The sequence below is a fragment of the Phalacrocorax carbo genome, chromosome 17, assembly GCF_963921805.1.
Source record: "Phalacrocorax carbo chromosome 17, bPhaCar2.1, whole genome shotgun sequence".
NCBI lineage: Eukaryota > Metazoa > Chordata > Aves > Suliformes > Phalacrocoracidae > Phalacrocorax > Phalacrocorax carbo.
The window spans coordinates 6,243,702-6,269,635 of NC_087529.1; the positions used below are offsets into that span (position 1 = coordinate 6,243,702).

A 25,934-nucleotide genomic window follows, 5' to 3' on the forward strand; every position below is an offset into this window, starting at 1 on the left:
TATTAGCTAGCAGCTATAGCAATGCGGGATGGCAGCTGCCATCAGCCAAGGCTGAACCGCAATGAGAAATTACATGTCCTGAGTTGGCAGGGACCCACAAGGATCATCGAGTCCATCTCCTGTCCCTGCACAGGACAGCCCCGAATTCACACCATGTCTGAGGGCCTTGTCCAAGTGCTTCTGGAATATCGTCAGGCTGGTGTCGTGACTTCCTTGGGGAGCCTGTTCCAGGGCTCCACCACCCTCTGGGTGAAGAATCTCTTCTTAATGTCCAGCCTCACCCTCCCCTGGCACATCTCCCTGCCGTTCCCTCGGGCCCTGGCGTTGGTCACCAGAGAGCAGAGACCAGCCCTGCCCCTCCTCCTCCCCTTGGGAGGGAGCTGCAGAGCGCCATGAGGCTGCCCTCGGCCTCTTCTCTAGGCTGAGCAAACCCAGGGACTTTAGTGGCTCCTCATATGGTTTCTCCTCTAAACCCTTCCCCAACTCCGTGGCCTCCTCTGGACACTCTCCCGTAGCTTTATACCCGCAATGTCCTGCGGTGCCCAACGCTGCCCACAGCGCTCGAAGTGAGGCCGCCCCAGCGTGGGGCAGAGCGGGACAATCCCCTCCCTCGCCCAGCTGCGATGCAGGGCTCGGTGCCCCCCAGGGCACGGTTGGCCCTCTTGGCTGCCAGGGCATGCTGTTGGCTCTTGTTCAACTTGCCATCACCCAGAACCCCCGGGTCCCTCTGCAGAGCAGCTCCCCAGCCTCTCCTTCCCCAGTCTGTCTGTACAGGCAGGGTTGCCGTGCCCCAGGTGTAAAACCCGGCACTTGCTCTTGTTAAACTTCATACAGTTGGTGATTGCCCAGCTCCCCAGTGTGTCCAGATCTCTCTGCAGGGCCTCTCTGCCCTCGAGAGTGTCAACAGCTCACTGCTTAGCTGCAGTAGCACAAATTTGGAATTAATGGAGACTTGTTTTCTTTTTATTGTTAAATACTTGCAATTCCCCCCAAAACCTTTTTCATCCTTAAAGAAAATACACTGTGTAAATGATTTCTGTGTCCCAAGGAATCTCTGAGGCTCTGTGGTGGGGATACACAGTAGAAAAGCATGGCTTGTCATTGCTGGCGCTGAGGCGCTATTTGGGGCACGGGGGCTTGTTTGACAGTAGCTTTCGGGGCAGCTCTGGGCAAGTCGCTTGGAGGCGACTGTGGGAAATAGTTGTAGCTATTCTAAGAAGCTTGGGAGTTTGCACAGCAGGCTGGTATGAAAGAGGAAAAGGTTATGGGGTGTGGCTGAAGCAATATGAGAAGCAGCCGTGCCTTGGGAAAAGTTCTGCGCTGACCTTTATGGGGGATCATTGTTAATGTCTGTGTTAATAACACTGTAACAGCCAGGAGGGGAGGAGTTTGGCCTCTGTGCTGGGTCTGTGTGGGAAGAGCAGATTGGGAGTGGTGTATGTCTCTGCAAATAATCCGGCACAGTTGCATGGAAAGGCACGGAGTCGCAGGAGTCAGCTTTTTCTGGGGGCTTCTCCTGCATTTGCTTCTGCTGCAGATCAGAGGGTACCTGCTGCATCTGGGCACTGCGGTGGCCCCAGGACACTGGGGTGGCCCCAGGACACTGCTGTACCTGCGCTTTTTCGGGATTTGGTTCTGCACTGTGTGCAATGGAGAGGAAACTGCTCTTGCTTTGTCACTGGACCTGCCTTTGTGGTAACAGAGATGGCTCTGGATTTCCCAGCAGAATAACTTAGGCTCCTTTTTCACCTTTTGGAAAACCAGAGGCAAAGTCAGGTAGAAGAAATAGGCCAGGGAGAGATGGCTCATGCAAGCATGCTTTGGGGCAAGAAGAGGTAGCAGGGAACAGCAGAGCAAGGAGAAGCAAGACTATAAACCAGAGTAATTCCTGGTGGTGACCAGTGGGAGCTCCGGCAGTGCAGGAAAGCATCGGTCTCCTTACAGCCTGCGTCCCTGTGAAAGCCTGATCTCCCTTTTCATCTAGAAGTAATAGATTACTCTAAAATTAGCCTCCTTCTGTTTTCCGGTAACCAAATCTTTCACTCTGCAGAGCCTTTTCTGTTCCTATGAGCTTGCCTGGCTGCGAACAGCATGCTCTACGCTGTGTAATGATGCAGGAAATCTGTGGTAAACACCTTAACAGCAGGACACCAGGGGCGCTTTATTGGTCTGACTAACCAGGCTGGCTGGGGTTAAACCTGCCCAGTTGTTTATTTACACATGTACGCAGCAAGCAGTTAGTGCATTAGAGAGTGTAAATGAGTAGCTCAGAAAAATCACAGAATCATGTTTGAGCAGGATTGTCCTTCCTAAATTACCGATTTGTGCATTTTTCTGTGAAAAGTTTCTGATTTGCCTCAATCTTTTTGTTTAGAGAAGTCAAAAATTAACAATAAATATCTGCCTAAAGACCACAAATGGCACCACACATGAAGTGGCAAAAAATACAACGCTAAGACTTTGCCCTTTTAATGTTTTAATCTGAAGATCTCAGAAGTTTGTCTGTTAAGAATTCCGCCAACTGACAGCCATCCTTGGCGGTTACGGTTGGGCAATTTGGGCGTTTATGATGCCTGATCATGAGATGTTAAGAGATTTCTCCAAGGTCACAAAGACGGCCTGTCTCAGACACGCAGGGTGACTACAAACACTTTAAGCTCTTGGGACAAAACTGGTGTCTTGCTCCGTGTGCAGAGCATAGCTGAGCTCTTATAGCAGTCAAGGCCCATGAGCTTTACTATAGTGAAATGAAAAATACATTCTGTTGAGTAGTAATAAGAGTATACTGATGTCAGATAAAACAAACACTGCTAACAGAACGATTAACTGCTTCTGTGTCTGACAAGTCACATTCTTCTTACAGAAACGGTTCACGTCTCTGAATTTTTCATGAGTGGGGAAACAGTTTTCTATCCTGATAGTTCAATTGCCACAATGATTTAAAATGCAAACAAATGTTCCTGGCAAGAAAAATCTCCACCATACAAAGTAAAAGGATAGCTGAAAACAAGAAAAGAACAGCTAAGGTATGTCAGCATCCTCAAGAGCAATTTATTCTTGCCTTTTTTTTATCTCTGCCTTTGTTGTAAATTACAGGTATACCCATTAACATCTGAAACAGGACTGGGAAATTAAGGCCAACAGAGGTGTACTCGCCAAGTTGCTTGGCAGGGTGTTTGATCCAGCCCTCGGAGTGCTACAGCAGGTTCCTTGCACTCGGCGCGAGCCTGGCTTCACCTGTCTGTGACTGCTTTCCCCTGTTGCTTTTGTCAGCAGCCAGGGGTGTGTGTGTGCCAAACGCTGCAGCGGTTCTAGCACCCCGCTCCGCAGCCGCGGCAGAGCCCTCCCTCCTCGCCCAACAGCAGGCAGAGGGCTGCCCTGGGCGAGGGGCTGGGTTGCTTCTGAGAGCCATACCTGCCTCTGTGCGGGACTGCCTCGGAGCGGCGCGGCTGCGTGCGCACTGCTGCTTGTGGAGGGAAGAGCCGTGATTTTTCCCTCTGTCAGGAACTGCATGAGGCCAGCAGTTAGAAACAAGGATGGGCCTGGTTGAGGGAGAGCAGAGTTAGCCCTGGAGAACAAGATCCAGAGCAGGCTTCGGAAGGCCAGGGTACACTGAGTGGTGGTGGCCTTGTCACCTCTTCCCGTGAGCATCTCTTCACGTGAGGCAGCATTCCCGTGCATTCACATGCAGCAGGATTCAGCAGCACAGAGGCAGCCTTTGCTGTTTGGTCCCTACTGCACGGAGACTTAGCTGCTAAGTGTTTTAGGCAAATGGAGAAATTCCTTCCCTTGTTTTGTTGTGCTGCCTCAGCCAGCCCAGCAGCCTCACTTGCGTTTGTGTTGTGGGGCCTTTAAGCCTTTGTATGTTTTGCCTTGCTCTGAACCAGCCTCTTCCTTGGCTCAGAGCCGATGTTCCTGCGCTGCCTCTGGCCCGTGTTCAGTCATGCCCGTTTACAGACGGCTGGGTGGGCCCCTCGCACACCACGCAGAACTTTGCACTGCACCCTCTTTGCATGTGCTACCACGGCGAGGTGAGCTGAAAGCCTCCGCTTTTACTTGCCTGATTCTGCACTAAATGCGCTTCAGACCTCTCAGAAATGAGAACTGCTGTCTCGCAGGGAGCTCCAGGAGGGGTAGGGGGCAGCTAGAAAAGGAAAGGGAATCACCAAGAAAAGGGAGCAAAAACCCGTGGCTGATACAGCAAGGAGCTGGGGAGGACAGCCAGCAAGTGGAGGAGCTTCACAGAAAGCAAATCAGGGCAAAGGGAATGGAGCCCAGAACAGGTGAGACAGAGGCACCCACTGCCCCCCCAGCCTGGCACCTTGTATCTTAAACGTAAGTACCCTCAGGAAGCGCAGCTGATAACCCAGAGCTTGGAAACTTCACTCCCAGTCAGGCCTGTCCCTGGTCCACCTCCTCTGGACCCAGCCGTTTCATCTACCTGTGTCGTTGCAGGCCGTGGAGGAGGTCTGGCTGGCCAGGTCTTCTGTGGTTTATGCAATGCGTCCTACTGAGCACCCGGATCTCCTGGGCAGACCTTGTTCCCTAAGTATGCTAACTGGGCAGAACAGATATTACTAGTTTTTCTGAAGGACAGTGAGCTATAAGAAAAAAAATTAAAATACAATTTAGTAGTTCGGTGGGATTTTCTTGAACATATATAGTTAGTTACTCATCGCTATTTATAGCGCTATCGTTTGAATATCCCTAGATGCAGTCATCAGACTTTTTTTTTTGTTACTGCTTTGAAGAACAAACCCCTACTTGTTTTAGCAAGTCACATCACAGGAGATGTTATCCTACACTCTCCGCCCACACAACCCTGGGATTTATTTTCATTTTAGAGCTTGTTAAACATAGGAGCAGTCAACTGAAGAAACCAATGTTCCAAGACACAAAAGATTCACACCTGTAAATCATGAACTTTAGTAGTGGGAAAAGACCATCGTTGCTTTGAAACGGAACAGCCCGTAGCACTCTTCAAAGTTACAAGAGGGTGGCTTTAGTTCTTAGTTCGGTGGCACCGAGTGACTAATCACATTATGTCTATTCAAGCTCATGTTTCTCAGTCCACCTTTCCTATACAGATGGGCCGAAGGCGAGGATGGGAAAACAAAAAGCATCTGACAATCGCAGAAGTGACAAACGTGCAGTAGAATTCAGCCCTATGGCAGGTCGTAAGGGTCACCTCCCCGGACGGCTCCAAGCCGTGCTGGGACCAGCCCACTCAGCACAGGACAGGACACGCTGCTCTCACCCAGCCCTCGCAGCAGCTCCCTGCGACACACGCGACAGCTACTGCCCTTAGCATCTGGTGCATCTTCCTAAGCCACCTGCTCATGGGTGCGAAGCAGCGCGAGATGAGGCTCATCCTGGCAGCGGCATTGGTGTTCAGAGGCATCAAAATATCGCAAGATCCTCGCCGTGGTTTCCTGCAGGGGCAGCATCCCACCAGCCCTAGGAAAGGGCTTTTAATTTTAATGCTTGTCCACGTTTGTTTGCAGTTTTTCAGTGTGCTTAAGAAGGTCTCCTACTAAGGGAATGATAAGTTTAGTATGAAACTTCTGGGATATCTAAATACAAATATTTGAAGACTTGTTATTCCAAGTCAAGTATTTGGAAATACTCAGACCAGCCGGACAGACAGCCCCTCACATTAAGGGTCAGTCATGTCACCTGTGAATAACAACTTCCTTTCTCTTCCTCCTCGTACAGTTTTACCCCACTTACCTCTAGAACAGGATTTATACCCCCCCATCAAAAGAGTTCTGAACTTTTGCTTCGCTTATTTTTTTCTTTTGTAAAATATTTTAGCAGCACCAGTATCAGCTGGGCAGGGATTTTGAAGCTATTTCCTAAGACTTGCTCCAAGGGTGCAATTTTTTCCCAAAATATAGTTTTCCAACTGCATAAAGACATAACTAGAATAGAATTCTTTCTCCCTTCATTCCCTCACTGTGCCTACAGTGCATTTTGTGATCTCAAGTAGCAGGGAAGCTCAACTGTCCAAAAGAGGAACTCCAAAAGTGTTTTTAGCAGCAGTGATTTAGTGCACGTTGTTCAGGAAACATCTCCAGCACGGCTCCCCACTCTGGTCAGTGCTGCTATTCCCGATTTAGGGTTCATGAACCTTTCCCTCTAAGGTAAAGAAAACGTGCTCCTGAAATTAAAAAATTCAGAAACTGTGGCTCTTCCATTCATGCAAACGCTGCCAGTAACAGCAGCACTGCAGCGAGGCACCTGGTCCGTCTGTCCGCCTGTCTGTCTGTCCATTTTCAAGTGAGTGGGCCCAACGGTACATTTAGTGTGCAGGAACAATAATATGTCTCAGAAGGAGTCAATGCAGTCACGCTTTAATTTGTTTTTACATCCTTTTACGATTCACAAAGCCAGAATATAAGTACTTATACATTTTTAATAGGAAAGTAATATATTTGCCTAAAAGAAAAATAGATTTGATTAATCATTTGCCATAAAAGTTGCCTGACAGTTGAAACTTCAAGCTTCTAAGCTAGAAAAGCTCAAATAGACAAATTATACTGAAATGTTCTTTGAAGACCAAGCAGCTGTTTTATTAAAATATTAAATTTACATTTTAAAAAGAAATATTCTGATTTATTATTCAATTATGATCATCTTATTGAAGTAACATGAAATTCGTGACAACGGGCTTTATTCTGTCCAAATTTTGTCCTCAGTTATCCACAGGCAATCCGCTTTGCCACTGTTTAGAACTGTGCGAGATCACACACACAGAGAAGCACCATTCTGGAAAGACAAATTCAAGACACTGGATTTCAACTCAATTCTAATTTTCCCCAGAGAAAGTGGGTTTTTGGGTCTGGGACTAGGGCTGGATCCAGCACCTGCTGCCGCGAGGCCCTTGGGTCAGACCCAAGGGACCCACCCAGATCTCACTGTCACGAGAAACGGAAAAAGGATTTCAGAACACACCACCTTCGTCCCGCAGCAGAAGTGAATGACCTTCAAACAACTTGAAGCAGGCTGAATGTACATTTTACTTCAAAAAAAAAAAAAAAAAAAAAAGGGGGGAAAGTACATACATGAGGGGGAAACGGGGTGAACAACAATTATCTGAAACTGGGTTTCTACCATTTTTACCTACAGTTAGCAACTGCGTTTGAGCCAGCAGGGCACTGCCAGCTGTCACACGCTTGATTACAATATGAACAGGATTGTGGATTGAGGGAACATTTTCAAAGTCAAGGCCCAAATGGAAATAGTAAGGTATCATACACAGTGTAAGTTTATAGTACACAGCATTTGTTTTTTTAAATGACGTAACGCAACAGCAGGAAGGAGTAGTAGTAGTTAACAGTTACTAACACTAGAATAATCAAATCTGTATGTTATACATATACAGCAACTAACTGCTTTACAAAAAAAGCAAAATAATACAATATATTGTCACATGTATTTACAGTGTAGTAAATATACTTTTCTGTCAAATTTTACACAAAAATTATTTACAGGTGAATATACTGCATTAAAAAAAATGGTGGGACCAACACTAAAAGTGACTTTCTGTGGTAAGTCTGTTGCATAACAATAAGACGTGCTTCATTACATTTGAAAAAAAAATTAACCTCAGACTGAAACAGAAAAAGCCCTAAAACCTACAACCCAGTTAGGAATAGAGCACTGGAACGCTCCCAGGTGCTCAGTCCACAATACTTATTGGAAATGTTTCCTGGTGTTGGAAACCTCATGCACATTAAAGCAGAAACATTGGCATAATTAACAGGTAGGTTATGCACTACTCAAATACTACTGAATTATCTTTAAGTCAGGGAAAATACAAACACAAACAAAATGTTAATAATTTTTACAGTACTTAACTGTAGTTAGTGCGTAATGGGTAACGTGTTCTAAAACAGGGGTGTCAAACATACAGTCCCCATGATGTAGTTAAGATGGTCCGCGTGTTAAAATCTGGTTTTTCTGAATCTAAGTTTTCACGTCAGAGTACACAGACTCCCTGGCTGCACTGACTGCCCAGTAATCTGCAGGCTGCCTGAGACAGCGACTCAAAGGTCGGAACTCTCAGATCTGTCTCCCACTCGTCAGATCAGGTTTCGAGCCCACATCGTCACCAGCAACTACCTGCTGACCACTATGAGCGTAAACGGAGTAATGGGATGAGGAGAGAGTGGAAGCAGACGGCGCTGGGAACTGAAAGGGGCGCTCACAGGAACGAAACAGCGCAGGATGGAGAGTACTCAAAACAGGAGAAGAGACCGAAGAAGGGAGGACGTGAGAAAGAAAACAAAGAGGCAAAATAACAGCAATGGCTGTTACAGGGAGCAGGCTAAAGGATGAATGTGACAGTAAGGCACTGAACAACTAATTACTAATAGAAGTTTAATCATTAAAGAAAGGCCGTGTTTTCCCCCTTGACCTAAGCACAAGCTTCCCAACTGCCAGCACTGGAGATAGCTTCCCTGCGTATCGGGGCGCGTGTGATCCTGAATTAAACCTTGGCCATCGACTGCAAGTGCACCCGCGTTCAGCCCCCGTTACACCTAACGTGTTTGACACCCCTGCTCTAAGAAGGTTCAGGACCTCTCACTGAACCATGAACCGAAAACATTAAACGACTCCCCCGCCTTCCAGGAAATAGAATAAATTAAATTTTATTGACTTACTTTAGGAAGATACCAGTTTTTTTCAGCTGGGACTGAGCCTGGAGTAGTTCTAGTTCTCACACGAAAGGTAATTTTAATCACTGTCCATTTTGATTTCATGTATGTGTTTCAAAGAATGCATTAATTCTAATTTAGGGACGCCTTTTTTTTTTTTTTTTTACATAGGCAATGTAAAACATTGACAGGAGTTGCTCTGAAATGCACCCAGTCCAACCAAAACGGACTTGGTAGTTCATCTGGAATTACTATTTCTGTTTTAAAAAAATCTGCTCTTAGGAGAAACAACTGAAAACTGTATTTTTCTAACAGCAAATTATCTTTATAAGACATTATTTTTTCCTCCTACCTACAAATCTTCAGGCTTCTACAATTCATTGTCTTCAGCAAAACGGAAAGGGCTGGAATTAGTTTGATTCAGTACAACCAAGTGCAAACGGGCAGCGATGCTGAAGGTGGCTCTTAGCAATTTGATGCATGAGATGAGAACAGATTTTACACCAGTGACTCCCGAAGTTTTAGATGCATAGCAGCTTAGGACAGGGCGCGAGTCACTGCTCTATTCCTACATTCGGTTCTAGCCTCACAATCCCTTCAGAGTTCTGCATCTGTTCAGTAACCACAATGGTACTGCAGCTCCTACACGACCGAGAATAAAAAACTTGGTTAATTGCACGAGTCTTTGTATTTTCCAACTTATCTATTTCAAGACCGCTAATTCGAAGTTTTCCTCTTGTTTTGGCGAACGATTTGCATATTAAGTTTGTGTTCATAGTTTTTCCAGGACTGTAAACAAATTAAAGGAATTAAATTGTTATTTTATGAATCAATACAATAAAGGTATTTTTATTTACATAAATGTTACATCGTTACTGTGTGGATACATGTGAATTATGTGCTATATCAATAAATTCTGAACACTTAATTGTACCATTCTCTAATAATTTAGCTGTGGAGTTTGATTTACTGAAAGCCACTAAACAAAATTGCACTAGAGGATTTTATTTTATATAGTGGATATACTTTTTTTCCTTTAAAGCCACTTACAGATTGTTAATTTCTAACATACAACAGGGATCTGAAACTGGGAAGTTTAACTGTTCTTCAGCAGATCTACCCAGCCCTCCAACGAGCACCCAGGTGACAGGCCCTTTTGTCAGAACTTCTGCTCGCCCCGAGATCAAATGCTCTGCACGTTTTCAGTCCGTGCAGGCAGCATCGGCAGCACCCAGCGCTGCACCTCTACGCGTCCTCAACATAGCAGCATGTTCTCACAGTCGTCCATCGCTGATACACGACTGTAGCTGACAAGTCTTTCACAGTGACAGCAATTTCAGTTTTGTGTAACCCCCAAGTACGAACCCTTGCAAATGAAAACCCCTTGAAAGTTCTGCAAGACAGGTCTGACTGCAGATGTCTGTACTGATACCAGGAATTGCACTGCAAACATTCAAACGTAACCTGGATTTGACACAGTGTCAGTTATTTTAAAATTCATGTACCTTAAGCAAACGTTGCTGCTTTTATGTCGCTGCTTGGGCAGCACAAAGGCAGCTTTGCTAAACACCGTCTCCCAGAGCTGGAAGTCAATTAATGAAATTTTCCCCTCCATACCCCGCTGGTTGTTCTGCCAGGAATTTCTCAAAGGTGCATATTGTTGGGAAGGGCAAAACTAAAGTATAGGCTAAATGGAAGAAAGAAGCAATAAATTTTCAACACTGCTACAACGACAGCATAAGAGTCAGTTCTTCATGATTCTCTTTCCACTATACAACCTTTTTTGTGCAGTTAACGTACAGCAAAAAATATTTTTGCTTTGGAAAAAAGCCAGTTTATCCAGTCTGGTCCATATACAGTCCAAGTATGTGAGGCTACGGTCTGGGGAATGAGAGAGACTCATGCAGCCTCCTCGTCCTCTCAAATTTATTGCTAATTACTAGAAATTTAATCTAATCCACTACTTCGGGTTAAGCTCATTGTACTGCGGCTATCATAAGTTTCTTTTAAGTATGGTAAAAAAAAGTCCACAGCTAAAAATCTTACAGGTTTGAATTAAAACCAAGATTATAGTAACCTTCCCCGGCTCATCAAGCCACTACCTTGAAAAGTGTGCAAACAGGATTAAGGATTAACACTTTCCTTTAGAGAAGAAACAAACAAGGCATTTAACAGAAGCAAGGTAGAACTGTCTATGGGAAATGGCTTTCGTATTTGGACAAGATACGGTTCTGCAGTGTTAAAGAACTCCACGCCTCCTTTGGCTGCAAAGTCCGTCAGGATCTATACGAGCGGTTCTGAAACACTGGCTTAGATCAAAAACAGAAGAAAAGAAACGAAGGCATTAAAATTCAGGCAATGTTTCAAGAGTTGATCATCTGGCAACACGGCTGACAGGATGGGAACTTTAAAAAATTAAGTGCAGCATCACAACCGGTGGAGGGCCCTCGGCGAGAGGCCCGCGCGTGTCAGTCAGTTTCTCAAAAAGAAAAAAAAAAAAAGGAAAAAAAAAAAGGAACATGAAAAAGAAATAGTCACACAATCTTTTTGATGCTATGACGTTTGAAACTGCCAGCACTTCGCTGCTTTTGCACTTGGCTTGCGGAGCCGTGGCGCATCCTCCCGCTGTTGGAGTGTCCGGCGGTGGGCGAGAGCTCCACGTTCTCCTTGTCGATCCCTGGGGAAACACAAGGACCGAGGTTAAGGCCGCCGCTTTGGCCCGGCGGTGACCGGACGCCCTGAGGCGGCGCGGCCGAGCGCGCCGGCGGCGGCGGGAAAACGCGGCGGTGCCCGTCCTTCACGGGGGGGCGGGGGCGAAGAGCCGCCCGCCGGCCGCCAGGGGGCGCCCGCCGGCAGCGCCGCTCCCGCCTCCCCCGGCGGGGACGGGCCCCGCGGGTCCCCCGCCCCCAGCGCCGGCCTCCACGGCGCGGACGATGAGGAGACGTCGTGGTCCCAATCCCCCTGAATTCTGCCATGCTGACATTCAAAACAGCGTTTGGCAACACAAAGCAGCAGCGATGCCGCCTGCCTGGGAAAGCGCTGCAGAACCTGGTCAGGACGTATTTAAAAAAAATAAAAAATAAAAAAATTATTTGTGGTAGCTTAACCCCAGTAGGCAGGTAAGCACCACACAGCCCTCATTCCCCTCCACCCCAATGGGGACAGGAAAAGAAGAGTAAAAGCAAGAAAACTCAGGTGTCCTGATTAAAATAATAATTAAAAAAGCCTAGTTAAGTGAGGGATTTGTGGCAGAAGAAAGCAAAAACCAAACAAGTGATGCAAAGGCCATTGCTCAGCAGCCCCCATGGGCACACCAGTGCCCAGCCAGGTCCCAGGCAGAAGGTGGCTACCCTCCCCGGCACCCCTCCACCCCCCTGCCGTCGCTGAGCACGGCTGCCTGGCATGGAGTGACTCCGGTGAGCTGGGGTCACCTGCCCGCTGCGTCCCCTCCAGCCTGTTGCCCACCCCCAGCTATTCACCGGGGGGCTGGGTAAGGGTCAGAGGAGGCCCTGCCCTGCCCAAACGCTGCTCTTTTCTCTTTTTTGTGACCCCTTTGGTCACAAACCTAAAAGATGGCCTCATGCCAGCTGCTGTGAAGGACATCAGCTCTAACCCAGCCAGGTCCAGAACTCTGTAACACGATCTTACTGTCGCTGATGTCTCACAAATGACTAATCTGGTACAGCTATTTCACTGCAGGCCTACAGTATGAAAAATAATTTTTTCAGGATCAGATGGACAACCCCGTGTTCAGTGAGAGCCTGGACTTTGACCAGATAAAACACCTCCACATGCTACAGCGCGATGCATGCTCACACAGATCTATGCACTCACCTACACATAGCTTACCACATTTCAACGTGACTCGTTCAAATAACCTTGTTTTCCCCTCCCTGAAGTTGCAGATTGAATTTGCTGTTAGTTTAATCTGTCTCCAACAATGTAAGACAAAATACTTTGGCCTATGGGCACTGGCTGAGCTGTTCTATGCTACTTTCCTACAACAAAATGAAAATAGGGGTATGAACTGCCACCGGGTTCACCCAGTCCGCTCTTAAAACACAAATCGGAATTTTATTTAATATGAGAAATAGCATACGTAAACTTTCACACGGCAGATGAAGGGCTCCCCTACATCCTCAAAGCATTCGTACCAGCATCTGTACCCACTCAAAACACTGAAGTCTTCCAGACCACAAAGCCCTTTCTGACTCTAGTTTTGAGAAAACTGAGCAAATGAAAGAGTTTGACTCAAGTCTCTTCTGACTTTTGTGTTCCCTAGGAGGAAGAATTGACAGATTGTCATATCTGTGGACTTCTTCCAGCCAAAAAACAATGACTGCTATTAAACAGGGGAATGGCAGAGTAAGGAAGGTTCATTCCTGAACCTGCAGAATTCTGCAGCAATAGCAGAGGCTGATTCTTGCTACCAGAGAAGATTCGTGTGTATTCAAGTATCTAAAATTCCCCTCAACACTGAATCTTGGCTCACAAATAAAGATCAGTAAAAATATGTAACATACAAATTGAAGTTTGGAGGACTTTCTCTCATTGCCAGGAGAAATGAAAGGCTTAGCTGGCTTATTCTGCATACAGCAGAAATAGAATTGATGCAGGTACTCACTTGAAGAGTTAAGTGTCGAAGTGTAGAGACCAATTACAATGACTTAAACCCTGGCAATTTGAAAGGGGAAAAAAAAATAATCAACATTTTAACAAGGACAATTAAAGAAACAGCCTTCTAAGCAGAGTATTAACAGGAAACACACAGAGAACAGGTGAGTCTGGAAATCTTTACAAGAACTGCCTCTGTGTAAGTTCAGCTCCACCAAAGGCAGAAGGAGGCTGACGGAGTGCAAGATGAGGATGAAACCAAACAGGCTTTATACCCAGGTGCACATACTTTTCCGAGAAGCTTTGGATGTTCTCTGCAGGACAAGGTAGCTCTATTATCTTTTGCTAAAAGAATAACACCAAACAAACCTCAAAAATTAACTGCTTCTGTGTAAACTTCATGCTGGCAGCACATGAAAGCCTTGGGTTATGAGCTGTTACTCTAACAGCTTTTGACACAGCCAGTAACTTGAAGATATAAAAGCTGAGACTTCTGTTTAGTGCAGACATCATTCCAATCAATTATTACTTTTACGCTGACAGTACCATGAGTTAATCATTCCTGTAGCAATATCTCAGCGTAGCTGTCACATTATTTCTGCAACAAAATGAGTATGTTTCATGTCTGTTTAGCAACACTCTCAACACTTATGGTACATGTGCAGCACTGGAATGAATAGCAGGAAGGAGGTTTTTATCCAAGAGGCTAGAAATACAGTCAGCAGCAAAAATTAGGATGTCTGATAATGAATTAAAAGGTTAGAACAAAATCCTATTACTATAAATGACATCTGCCATAGTTATACCTCATTCCTGTAAGAAATTGATTCTTACTGGCATTAGCAAGAATAAAGAACACCACCCTCCACACATGTATAGGGACAATTTCAAAACTCCAGCCAGAAGCTGGCTGCAGGCTACATCATCCTTCCTCTCCTTGTGTGGGTGCAAGCTTACAAAAACCACAGACTATGATAAGAATAGGAAGCAACCCATGGGTGTGAGCAAAAAAACCCGCTTCTGCAGCTTTTTCTTATTTCTCCATATAGAAGCAGAAATCAAGTGATGTTGAGTACCCATTTTACTGAGCTTCTGTCTGCTGCAATTTAGTCCAAAGAATTCATGTCCGTTTTCTGCTGGTGGGTAACTGAAGTTAAAGCTGACTTCCTGTGAATCTGAAGAGTTCACATGAAAGAGTTCTTCATTTTAGCTTAATACCTGCATCAAAGTAATTTCACATACGAAGCATCCACTTCTCTATTACCGAATTTATCGTATTCTTAAGGATGTGATTGACTTTCTTTGCCTGTTCTGTCATCAGATATTTTTAGCATCACACAAGAAAAGCAACAGCTTAGCACTTACACTGAAGCCATTCCCGTGTCAAAAGGATCAGTAAACCACTTCTCATGCCACAAGCCCAACCCTACAGCAGATCAAGCAGTATTTCGTGCAAATATGATGAAAGTAGAGTGTACCTTAATGAGGAAGCTGCATGAAAACTGCAGATTTAGAGCAAGGCAGAGAAGCTTCACAGACACAGAATGAAAGAGAAAATATAAGTGAATAATGTCCATGACAAGGGAAAGGGAAGGGAAAGGAAAAGTGATGATGACAGACAAAACATTTATAAACAATGATCTTGCCTAGTTGTTTTCAGATGCAAGAAAAGAATTTTTCATGTGCCTGCAACTTAATATATTTCTAACCATAATACAAAAACTCACTTGGTTGAAAGTGTTTCTTCAACTCAGTGTGATGAAGCTAAATACTGCTTCAATAAAAACAGCACTGCTAAATACTTCATTTCCTTTTTCAGTAGTTCTCAAATCAGGGTAAGTGGATGACAGATCTGCATCCCTTATTAGTCTCATAGCTGCTTTACTGTTTCAGGAAATGCTGTGGCCCACCTTCATATTCTATAATTCTTTCACCAATGATTGTTATCTTGACACATATTAGGTCTCTCACTGCTTACTCCCTCACTCTTGTCTCCACCGTGTAAATGTGCACAGCAACGACAACACCATCGCACACCTCTAGGCACAGTTAACGAGAATGTAAAATTCACCCATGTAGCTATGGAGCTGTATGAAGTGCCAGAAGACCAATTAAATTTTTAATATAATTGAACAGCTTAAAAAGCAAAGCATGTTTTATATAAAGTTGCACTGGTTAACATACCAGTTTAACTAGTGAAACTAGATTAAAGTGGAGCAATGTAATAAATGTGGGATGAAGGAGAAAAATGAAAAACTCCGTGTTGTGACCTGGCCCACTGTTTAAGAAAGCTGGAGATCCCCTGGTCAAACCCCAAGTCCTTGTATTCAAATTGCTAGAATGAAGCTGGAAACATCTATAAAGGCTGATTCTTTATAAAGATGCCTCCAGTCTGGTTACACAAAAATGGAACTATTAGTCATCTCCTGGCCTTAATATCGGTCTTTTAAACTGTAATTTCCAAGCAAACCCTGCACACAGCGCCTACATTATTACAGGCTCACTAGTATCCTGAATCACGTAACGAGTTCCCTAGTTCCCAAATCCATTTGTGGAGATGGGCTCTTAACCAGTGTTTGATAAAAGCTACCTGTTTGTAGAACACTTGAAAGAAATTTTTGAAGAGCTGGATTAATTCCTTCCTCTTAGCTAACAAAGGAAGAGGGAATAGAAAATGAAGTGAAAGGAAGACACTTAACGTAGCAAAATGCTTGTTTCACTAGTAGAAGGCCTAATCCTGCACCATCACTTCATCCTTGCAAAAAGAACTGTTGGAGCTGTTACCAATTCTACATTCTGGATGGAAAGATGCTGCCCATGATGTACTTATTTTCACACTGACAGCAAGGTCTACTTTTTTCCCCTTTATTTTTATCCTTCTCCCTCTTCTTAAATTACAGGTAATTCTTAGCTGTATGTTCAGTAAGAAGGTTTCCATCAAACCACTTTCCTTTTCCATAATCTCTGTTGTTATCTGCACCTTCACTCCATTAGGGGTTTTTATCCAGAATTATTTCTGTATACAAGATGAACTGTGTACCAATAAAATACAGTGGCTGCATTATATGTTCGTAACATAGAATTGACATTGTAAAATGTTATGTAAAACAGCAGTCTCTAGAACTTCTTCAAACTCAACTTTTACCCATTCTAATTACTCAAATGGAACGGGATTCCAGGATGGCACCAGTGACTCCCTTTCAGGCCAGTGCTCTCTTACCTGTTCTCAGGGAGGAATACAACACAAGGAAACAATGGCAACAACTGTCACTTTTAGGCTAAGAAGTGCATGCTATTAAAGTAGCAGAGAAAGAGGTAACAACTGTGGAAAATAGGCTTTACACTTTCACTCCTCACTCAGGATAACATTAAATAATGTAATAAATCATCCTGAATTGGCAGGAAACTGGAAAGCAAATCCTGTTTTGAATCTATTTAGACTGACAGGCATCTTAAAATATAATTCTAGAACACAGCATCAGTATACAAAAGGTGGTGATCTCCCTCAGTTTCAACAATTTAAATTGGCTTCTCATACTGGCAAAAAAGCAAGCTGTAATCACTTTTCAGTGCATGAAATAAAAAAATCACTGTTCCTAAAGTATTCAGAAAGCACTGTCTTACCTCTATTGCACCTCTGCACAAACCTTACCTCTGCAATACTCATCATATTCAACAAAACCCATGCAGAGCATCTGTGAGAAAACTGATAATCTGGAAAACCAGATTTCTTGAATAGAACTAAGTACAACTAAGTAGAGCTTATTTCAGGGCTAGCAGACAAGAGTGAAAAAACCCAAAACAATTCTGTAAATATTATACCTAAATACAAGCAGTTTCTAGCCTTCCATCAAGGTTAGAAACAAAGCAGAAATAAAAGGTTGATTGACTGCAGTGTTCAGAACTGCAATAAAATCAACACTTAAGAAATATCACACAGTGTAATTTTTATGATGAAGAGTAAAGAATTTCCTCAATATACGAGACACTAATCCAAAAATCACTTCAGGAAGAGTCTTCATGCAGATTTCTTCAACATAAATTCTGTTTTCTTCCTACATTTAATTCCCTCTAGCTTATGCTTCACCTGCTATACTGAATACTTTTTACTCTCTTTTTTCATTTTTCGCCCTGAACACCTCTGCAGTTAAATTTAACCTCTGCATCTCCCTGTAATTCCCCTCTCCCCAAGCCAGAAGGAATTTACTGTTTTTATCCATTTAATGCCTTTAATGACTTATTTTCTTGAACACCTTCATTTTATCATCAGCATATTTCTGACAACACAATAGTCTGAACTGACCCAGTATTCCCTACGTATCTACATGAATACTTTCTTTCTTCAAGGGAGAGTATGACCTCGGTATGACGCTGCCTATACAAAGCACTGGCCTTAAATCATACAGTCAATTGAAAGTGAGTCAGCCCAGACACACTCTTCCGTGGCCCAGTTCTGGATTACTTTTCCTAGTATGTGCTAACTTGTGGCGCCCAGACAGGTATTTTTCTCCTTGCAAAACATCATGATTATATATTTATATTTATTAGTTTTCAAGGCTCCACTGTGGAACATATCCCATATTAAGATGCAGCTGTTATTTGTTCTGATGCACTTAATGCTATTTCCTTCATGTATAATGACTTGGAAGACAGCTTTTGTGCTGGACGAAATCCAACATCTGAAATACCAGTGTAATAGCTTAGTAAACAGTTTAATATTCATTTAACTCAAGAACGCAATTATGTTTGATGCATAAACACATCCGAAGAGACAACGAGACTGAGTGTCTGGCTACAAAACCAGTAAATTCAATACATTTCCCTTGCCTATGTAGTACCAGAACAGCTACTGACCTGGGGAGTGCTGGGAAGTTGCGAGCGAGGTCATGGAATTGGAAAGGTTAAGGTTAGCAGTAATGCTAAGTTGGCTCTGCACTGCGGGAGGATACGGAGACGTGGGTGTCAGGAGAGATTCTTCACTGGTTTCCTCATCAATTCCAGGCAAATACGTGTCAATCAAGGCATCAAGAAACTTCACTATGAGCTCAGCATAGTCTGGGATTTGTGTTTGCTGTGGGGGGATGGAGGAAAAACAGAAAGATTGGGTTTTTTCTTTCTACTTTTCTGTCAGTATGGGCTTTGCTACAGAACTCACTCTAATATCACACCGGTTTTGCCTGAAAATTTTAAAAAGGGTTTGATGCCAGCATCTGTAAAAACTGGTTTGTGGTCTTTGCCAGATTCATCTAAATGCACACATTAAAGACCACTTGTAGGTGTAATTTCAGTAGTGCGTGGAAGCACAAAGTCAGAAAAGCAGGGCCTTTTCATTCATGAGATGAACTGCCACAGCTACATGAACTCAACGTGTTACTAAAAGCATTGCCTAAGCCCCCAAAGCCTAACATCCAGAACACTGCCTAGTCTGCTCATCTAGTTCTTGTTATGATGACTAGAGGGAACAAAGAGCAGCACAGATGGTCAGTGCTCGTGCTATTCATTCTGTTGTAACAAAAAATTTACCTTTATGGAATTACCATTCTTATCATTCTTCAAATTAATCCCTTACGCTGTTAAGATACACATAATGAACTAAAGACTTTCTGAATGATACTGTACATCCAAGGCCCCTGAGAGAACCTGTGAGCAGTAAAAGGTGCATTTACACAACCTGATTGCTTTTACCCAACTTTGGTAATTTGACCTTACAGAGTCTATCAAAATATCTGATGCAGACTTGAAAACTGTTTTAGCTATAGAAGCAAGCCTCATATTAGTAACTTGTCCATATAAATTCTGTGGTTTGCCATTTATCTGCACCCTTCCTGGGGCACCAATGTGCTTTATAAAGAAAATGAAGGCAAAGCACTCATGAACTTACATACAGTATACTGTTCATACCTTAGAAAACGGGCCAGCAAACCTCCATAACCCATTAAATCCAAAACCTACAACAACAAAGTGAATGTTACCACAAAGCCACAGTTCTCAATTGACAGAAAACAACCAGAAAGTACTGACAGTACATCACTGGATTTACTCAGGCATGGAAATGAAACATTTTGATTTGGAGATGCAACACTAAATGTTGTCCAAACCATGTGTAAGATAAAATTATGGCATTTTAATGAGTATATGAAGTATTTAAGTTGCAAAAACCTTGAAATCTCAGAACTGTTATGCAAGACACTTGATGGTACTTTAGAAGGCAAATTTAGCATGTGAATACACATCTCATTTTAAAAATTCCATGAACATTTAAGTTTTTCTCAACTGTCATCTGTTTCTTATGGATATTCCTGGAAAGTTTTGGTTAAGGACCATAAAAATATTTAGGCTTTAAGCGTTCAAGTGTGACATGAAAGTGAGCTTGGGCACAGAAAAGCAAATGTAACTCAATGGAATTTACCAATAATTAAATCAACCCCTAACTTACAAGGTTAACTTAAAACTCGTCATTTATCACCACCATTTGTGTTTTGTATTTCTTTAAATTGGTTAGCGGAAATAGAATACTGAGTTTCAACTTCTTTTTACTCATGCAGATAGTGTAATATTGTTAATATTTGGTGTACAACTGCAGCAAGCAGTTTTAATATTCATGCCAGGGTTGTTTTTTTTTAATATGCAAACTCTTATTTTTAGTAGAATATATGAAGTTGGAGAGATGCCACACAAGACTGATTGCAACCCTAATAGAAGAGTCAATAATTCTGAAACATTTTCAGTAGTAAATCTAACTTAAAATACAGCAGTTAAAAAAAAAAAAAGAAAAATATTTACTCTGTAGATAAGAAGTTTGGTATTGAGGTGGAGACTCTTCATGATAGACAACACTCTGAACAATCCCATGAATTGGATTCAACAAATTTGGGTCCTGGCACAGCGATAAAAGGGTGTTGATCTTGGAATCCAATAAATTATGCCTGAAGAAAAGAAAAGTGGCGTATTTTTTGTTCATTAAATAGAATAGATCTGCAGTTCCCGACTGATTTTAGCAAACAGCAGTTAAGGTGGGATTTTCAAAATCTCAGTCATTTTAGAAGTACAAAACACTCCCTATATATGTTCAGCAAGGACTCTTACAACATGTAACACAAAAAATTGTACTAGCAATGTAACCCATTAAAGCAGCTACCTAGCACTTCAAATTGCAAATATTTTAATTATTTTCAACCAAAAAAACTGTTCACTGGATTTGTGTACATGTCAGAGCTGGAATTTCAAAGCAGTATTTTAAGCTCGTGGGGGTACTGTCTCATTTAAGCTCCCTTGCAGAACTCATGCATGTTGGGTTTTGGGTGTTGGTTTTTTGTTTGTGGTTGGTTGTTTTTTTTTTTAAATACAAATGCCAGTTACTTACAATTGTGGTTTCAGTAGCTCACAGAGCTTGCCTGTACTCCCACCATTACTTTATAAAGCCAGAAAAAGGTAACATTATTTCTAAATCATGCACAGGTCAGTTTTAAAAGTCTACTCATGTTCTTTTCTGATAGTTGGGTTTCCCTTAAATATATTGACTCCAGCAAATACTACTTTTAACTGATACCTAAAGAAATACATCTAAACAGTATCTTGAACTATGCTTTAAATCAGTTTTTGATATGCACCTGGGGTACTAATTAAAAAATCCTGTGTCTGATGGGTGAAAATAACACTTAAGAGACAGTATATATTGACTTGTACAGAAAGCTACACAAACATATTAAACTGTAATTTCTTCTCTGCACTATCAAATAAGCAATAAAGCCGTGCTAAGTCACTAGACAGCAATGATGCTGAAAGCTTCTGGAAGAAGCTGATGGCGGTACAGACAAGCTCCCTAGCAACAGCGATACCGAGTTCTCCCACGCTCTGCCAACCTGCCTGAAAATCTGATGCTGAAGAGTGCTTTTGAGGACCATCTGTAGCAGTGGTAGCTGAGAATGCCTATTCTAGTAAGAACACTATATTCATTTAACACAGGGGGAAAAGCACGATTCTCTAACTGCTACGGCCATTTGCCTCAACAAGCCATGGACAGATTGCAGTTAATAACCTCCAAATGACTAAATATCTCACACGTGCTTGTGGTGCTGCAGAGACCTTGTAACGGAAGGGCCAATTAAAGAGTCATCACAAACAGTTTTAAATACTTACACAACAGGAAAAACCTTCGGGAAGACAACACTGGCTTCTGCTAAATACTCATACAGAATCCGCTGGTCAAACTCATCAGTAGTGTACTTCACTAATGTTGCCTGTCATAATGTAGAGGATTAAATTAGCATGCTTCTGATTTAATTTGAGTAGTTACAGGCTTTTGTTATTGTTGTAGCTTCAGGTTTTAGGATTTCTGAATAGCAGAAAGCAGCATTACAAAAGATTAATTTATGTCCTCTTTGGACATGGAATCAAGTTATTTTATGTGTATGCGGGAAACAATAAAAACAGTTCACAATAACTTCTAGTTTGGCAAAAAATTAGCTAGTCAGTTTTTGACAAAAAATGGGCAACTGAGACTTTTTCGAATTAGATCAGGAATGGTAACTGTATTGGTGCATCTGAAGAAAGCACTAACATACAGTTAAAGATTTTTAAACTAAATTATGCTGGGATTCCAACAATTTTCACTTCTTCACTTTAAGTATAATATATAAAATAACCTTTTATTATATAAAATTAGTTTGTGATAAAAACCTGCCAGGAAAAAGGGACAATTGTGGGACACGTTCTACAAAACAATACACAATAATGGAAATTCAGTATTTGCTCTCAAAGAACATTTAAATACATTTCTAAAAGTGATTCCTAGAGACTTTGAAGAATGGCCACAAAAGAATAGACTTGCACATCACAATGATTCTGATCCATATAAATTTAGAAACGCTGCAAGAAACGTGTATGCTTCTTTGGAAGAGACAAGAATAGCAGAAAATAACAGACAATACACAGAAGGAAGGCTTACAAGAACTGTAAGCAGCAGTGCTTGAATTTTTGGGTCAGTCAGAACTTCTTCATCTAGGAGGACATTTGACTCAGAAACAGAAACTTTCCGAAGATGTGGGTGTTGCTGTGGTGATATTCTCTGGGTTTCTGCCAGATGAAAAAAGAGCAACTCATCCAAAGCAAAATGAACCCAAACCAAAACAGAATTAGCTCTTGCACAAGTTCAGTCATACGCAACCTTCAGAGTTCACCAGCCTTTTCATAAAGTAGAAAGGCAACAACTATGCTGTAATACTTAGCAGCGCTAGACCATTACATGGGATGTATTATCAAATGGTAAACAGTAACCCCAATTTCCTATTCAGTGAAATACAGGCCCAGGGGCGGTAAGTACCATATTCAGGGTCAGGCAGCAGACTGACATCAGATATAACAGAAGAACCCTGGTCTTGCATTGCAATTGGGGATGGGGGCACAGGAAGCAGATGTGGGAGAAGATGAAGAGAGGCATTCTAGGCATTAGGTTATGTTCCATCTCCTGCAGAAATTTGCAGCTAGGACCTAACTTCTAAAAAGCCAAATTTTATTTATTTCATTTCACTCCAGTATGCAGTACTTTATATCTCCCCCTTATTCTGCATCTGCAAACTGAGTAAGTCTAATTCAAACCTCAGTTGCCAGTGATACAGAAGACTGTACTCTCCAGAAGCCACTGTTAAGAAAGATTTTTCTCCCTTACCTTGCAGTAACCTAGGCAAATAAACATTGAATTTAGAAATAATCCTTTGTATATATATACAAAGCATTTATAACTAGTATTATTGTTAAAATGTTAGTCCTGTTTCTCACCCATTTCATAATCATTTTCGGCTACTCTCCTCATTTTGGGAGGCGTTGTGATTCCAGATTCCATGTCTTGCCTTTTAGGAGCCTTTGTGTCCGATATCAAATGGTCAAAACTTTTCCTTGTACCTAAAAACAATTTATCAGGGAATTAAAAACATTAAACCTAAATCCATATTCTAACTATTTCTGATTTTCTGGCCAAGCTACTCTCCTATCTACAATGTATTGATAGGAATCTGGGGACATTTTCACCACTTTCAGGGATGGTAGAGAAAATACAATCACACCATGCCGCTCTCCATCACAGTTTCCAAAGTGCTTCACAATACATATGAGGAAAGCATGCGATTTAGTAAAATATGTAAGCTGTGGGCATGCTATGGTTTCCTGGTCAACACATCACATCGAATAAACATGCCAAAATGTGATTACTGAAAAGGAAGCAGTAATAGGACTGTAATGAAAGAAATGCCCCTCTCCTTCCATATATACCGTATAATGTAAAAGAGTAACCGCAAGTTATGCAAAGCAGGTCATCTTGTTTCTCTGTTATTAAGACTTTGCTTGTAAACATGATGCACTGAGAAGCCATGAATAAAAATCAGATTGCTTCCAAAACATCTAAAATGTTTTGGGACCATCTCTTCTAGCATAAGATAGAGTATTCAATAGAGTAGCTAAGCTAAGGTATTCATACGGTATTCAGCTTCTTGGTTTTGTCGAAAGAGGGTTGGTGGCAGAAAACTGTCACTATGTCTCTTTAGTATCTGGAATATTTTTTTTTTTCTTCCCCCCTTTTTTAAAATATTTTTTCTCCACTTCAACATGCACATTTTGAGTGTCACTGCTGCACCCCCCACTTCGTGATCAAAAGAACTGAGTTAGTCCTCTTTAACTGTACAGCATTCTCTAATTTGTATTTTGTAGAAACCGCACATATTCCTCTGAATCAGGAATAAGCAATTAAAATCAGAATAAATACAAGTAAAATTTTTCTCCATTAACACTTCCTGAGGTATTCTGTAGAAAAATTAGTAAATTAGTTATCTTAATAACCTAGAAGCTTTTTAGTGTTCGCTTGTGAAGGCTGCCCCATATCCAAACTCATGGATTTTCGTGTTCGAGGGCTTATCTGTCCCACTGTCGGGTAACTGGCAGCCAGATGTCTGTCTGACCCCTTTGGTGATGACCATGGTTGATTTTCCTTTAGTGTCCTGAAAGTGCAGAGAAATTAAGAGAATCTTTAAAACTGTGCATACTTAGGCATAAATTTTTCAACTAGCCAAACTATCCTTTATTAAACCCATCTTTCCTAACGGGTTCATCTCCCAGAAATACATATTAAGAAATAGCAATTACTTTGCCAGCAAAAATGTCTGAGCTAGTGATAACTAACAATCTGATATGAATGTAATGATCAAGAGATACAAAATAAAGCAACGAAAACACAAGCAAATCAGCCTATGAGGCAAGATGAAAGATATTTAATAATCAGCTACTCCATACTGGATGTTAAAAAGAGAGAGTCTGAGTAAAGTGCTCCCTAGTGAGAGAAACTGGCTCTCCATGTCACTTTGAGGTTGATTTCTTAGCTAATCTCTGTGGCTGCTTATAAACAGGCTATAAGGTGTCAAGATTTTCCAAAGACATGGACCAAGTGATTAATTAGCATATGCCTTGAAGGTCTTAAAAGGACAAACTAAACTTTCTTCTAAACTATAAATGAAAAAATGAGGTGAAACTAGGTCTTGTAGAAAAGTCAGCAAAGGGTTTAAGAACCTCCAAAGCAGTTAAGCTCTGAAATAGCTTATACAGATCAAAAAATTAAATCTACAGGAATTCGCTACCCAAATTTCTCTGTGACTCTTGATCACAGTACCACAGTATAAGTAGCATATTGGTCTGGAAACAATAAGAGAACATGAACTAGCTTTATGAATGTTTCAGTTTTCAATATAGCACCGATTACCTTTGGATAACTTACTAAAATAAACAGACATTGAAATTTGGATAACTTATCTAAAAGTTAGACAACCAACCTATAGCTAGTGTCACTGTGATGTATGGGATATGTATCCATAGGAACATTTTCCATTGAAACGTCTGTCAACAAGAGAGACTTCCTATGTTTTAGGCTGCAGCGACTTCGAACTTCCTCAGATACTGTCAGCAAAGCTAAAAATTCAAAGAAAGCTAACATAAGTTTTCCACAGTAGGAATACATTGAAGAATGTAAGCAATAGTCCACCAATTCAATTTTTTTTACTTAGTTTAAAGACCACCACTGAGATGTAACTACACCTTACTGAAACATACAGATTAGAAGTAGGTCAATCAAAAAGAATTACATTCCCCATCCAGTTACAATTACATGATTTAAACATTTGCCCTCACATGGTCATAATTTCTACTTCTAGACCACTAGAAATTTTAATGTTCTAGAGGCACGCACTTAAACCAGGAAACCTTCAGCCTCCCTGAAGTATTTTCAAAGTTGTACAGTAGGTCCTGTGCTGGCAAGCCTTCGGTCCACAAAAAGCTTTTATTGATGAACCCCAGCCTAGCCCACACTCCTGTCCATACCCAGTTACAATTCTATCAAACTAAAGCCATAAGAATTCTCACAATAATCCATTCCTTTTCAGTTAACACAAATTTTAAAGAATGTTTGTTTGTTTAATTTTACCTGCTAGGTAAGCCACACTCTGGGTGTTCACCTCAAACTTGTCACAGTTCCTATGTTTGTTAACCAGAGCTAGTAGTGTATGTAAAATCCTTACTGTTCTTGCTACAGTGGTAGGAGAAGGATGCCTGTACCCTAAGAAAATAGGTTAGGAAACCAAATATTGTATTTAATTTTAATGCATATTTATGAAGCGTTAATAT

The 25,934-nt window shown here is 41.9% G+C and overlaps 1 protein-coding gene across 4 annotated transcripts in view; it reads right to left on the reverse strand.

Moving 5' to 3' along the window:
• Positions 1-6,323: 6,323 nt before the first annotated feature.
• The window catches only part of NF1 (neurofibromin 1), a 107,328-nt gene continuing 87,717 nt past the window's right edge, over positions 6,324-25,934 (reverse strand). For all 4 annotated transcript variants that reach the window (XM_064467980.1, XM_064467978.1, XM_064467981.1 and 1 more), the window contains 10 exons: positions 25,735-25,866; positions 25,088-25,223; positions 24,105-24,262; positions 23,052-23,174; positions 22,222-22,349; positions 21,414-21,514; positions 20,058-20,200; positions 19,176-19,222; positions 18,129-18,345; positions 6,324-11,337 (listed from right to left, as the gene is read on the reverse strand). In XM_064467980.1, coding sequence (XP_064324050.1) covers positions 11,195-11,337; positions 18,129-18,345; positions 19,176-19,222; positions 20,058-20,200; positions 21,414-21,514; positions 22,222-22,349; positions 23,052-23,174; positions 24,105-24,262; positions 25,088-25,223; positions 25,735-25,866 — 1,328 coding nt within the window. In that variant the 3' untranslated portion in view covers positions 6,324-11,194. The remainder of the gene's footprint in view (positions 11,338-18,128; positions 18,346-19,175; positions 19,223-20,057; positions 20,201-21,413; positions 21,515-22,221; positions 22,350-23,051; positions 23,175-24,104; positions 24,263-25,087; positions 25,224-25,734; positions 25,867-25,934) is intronic.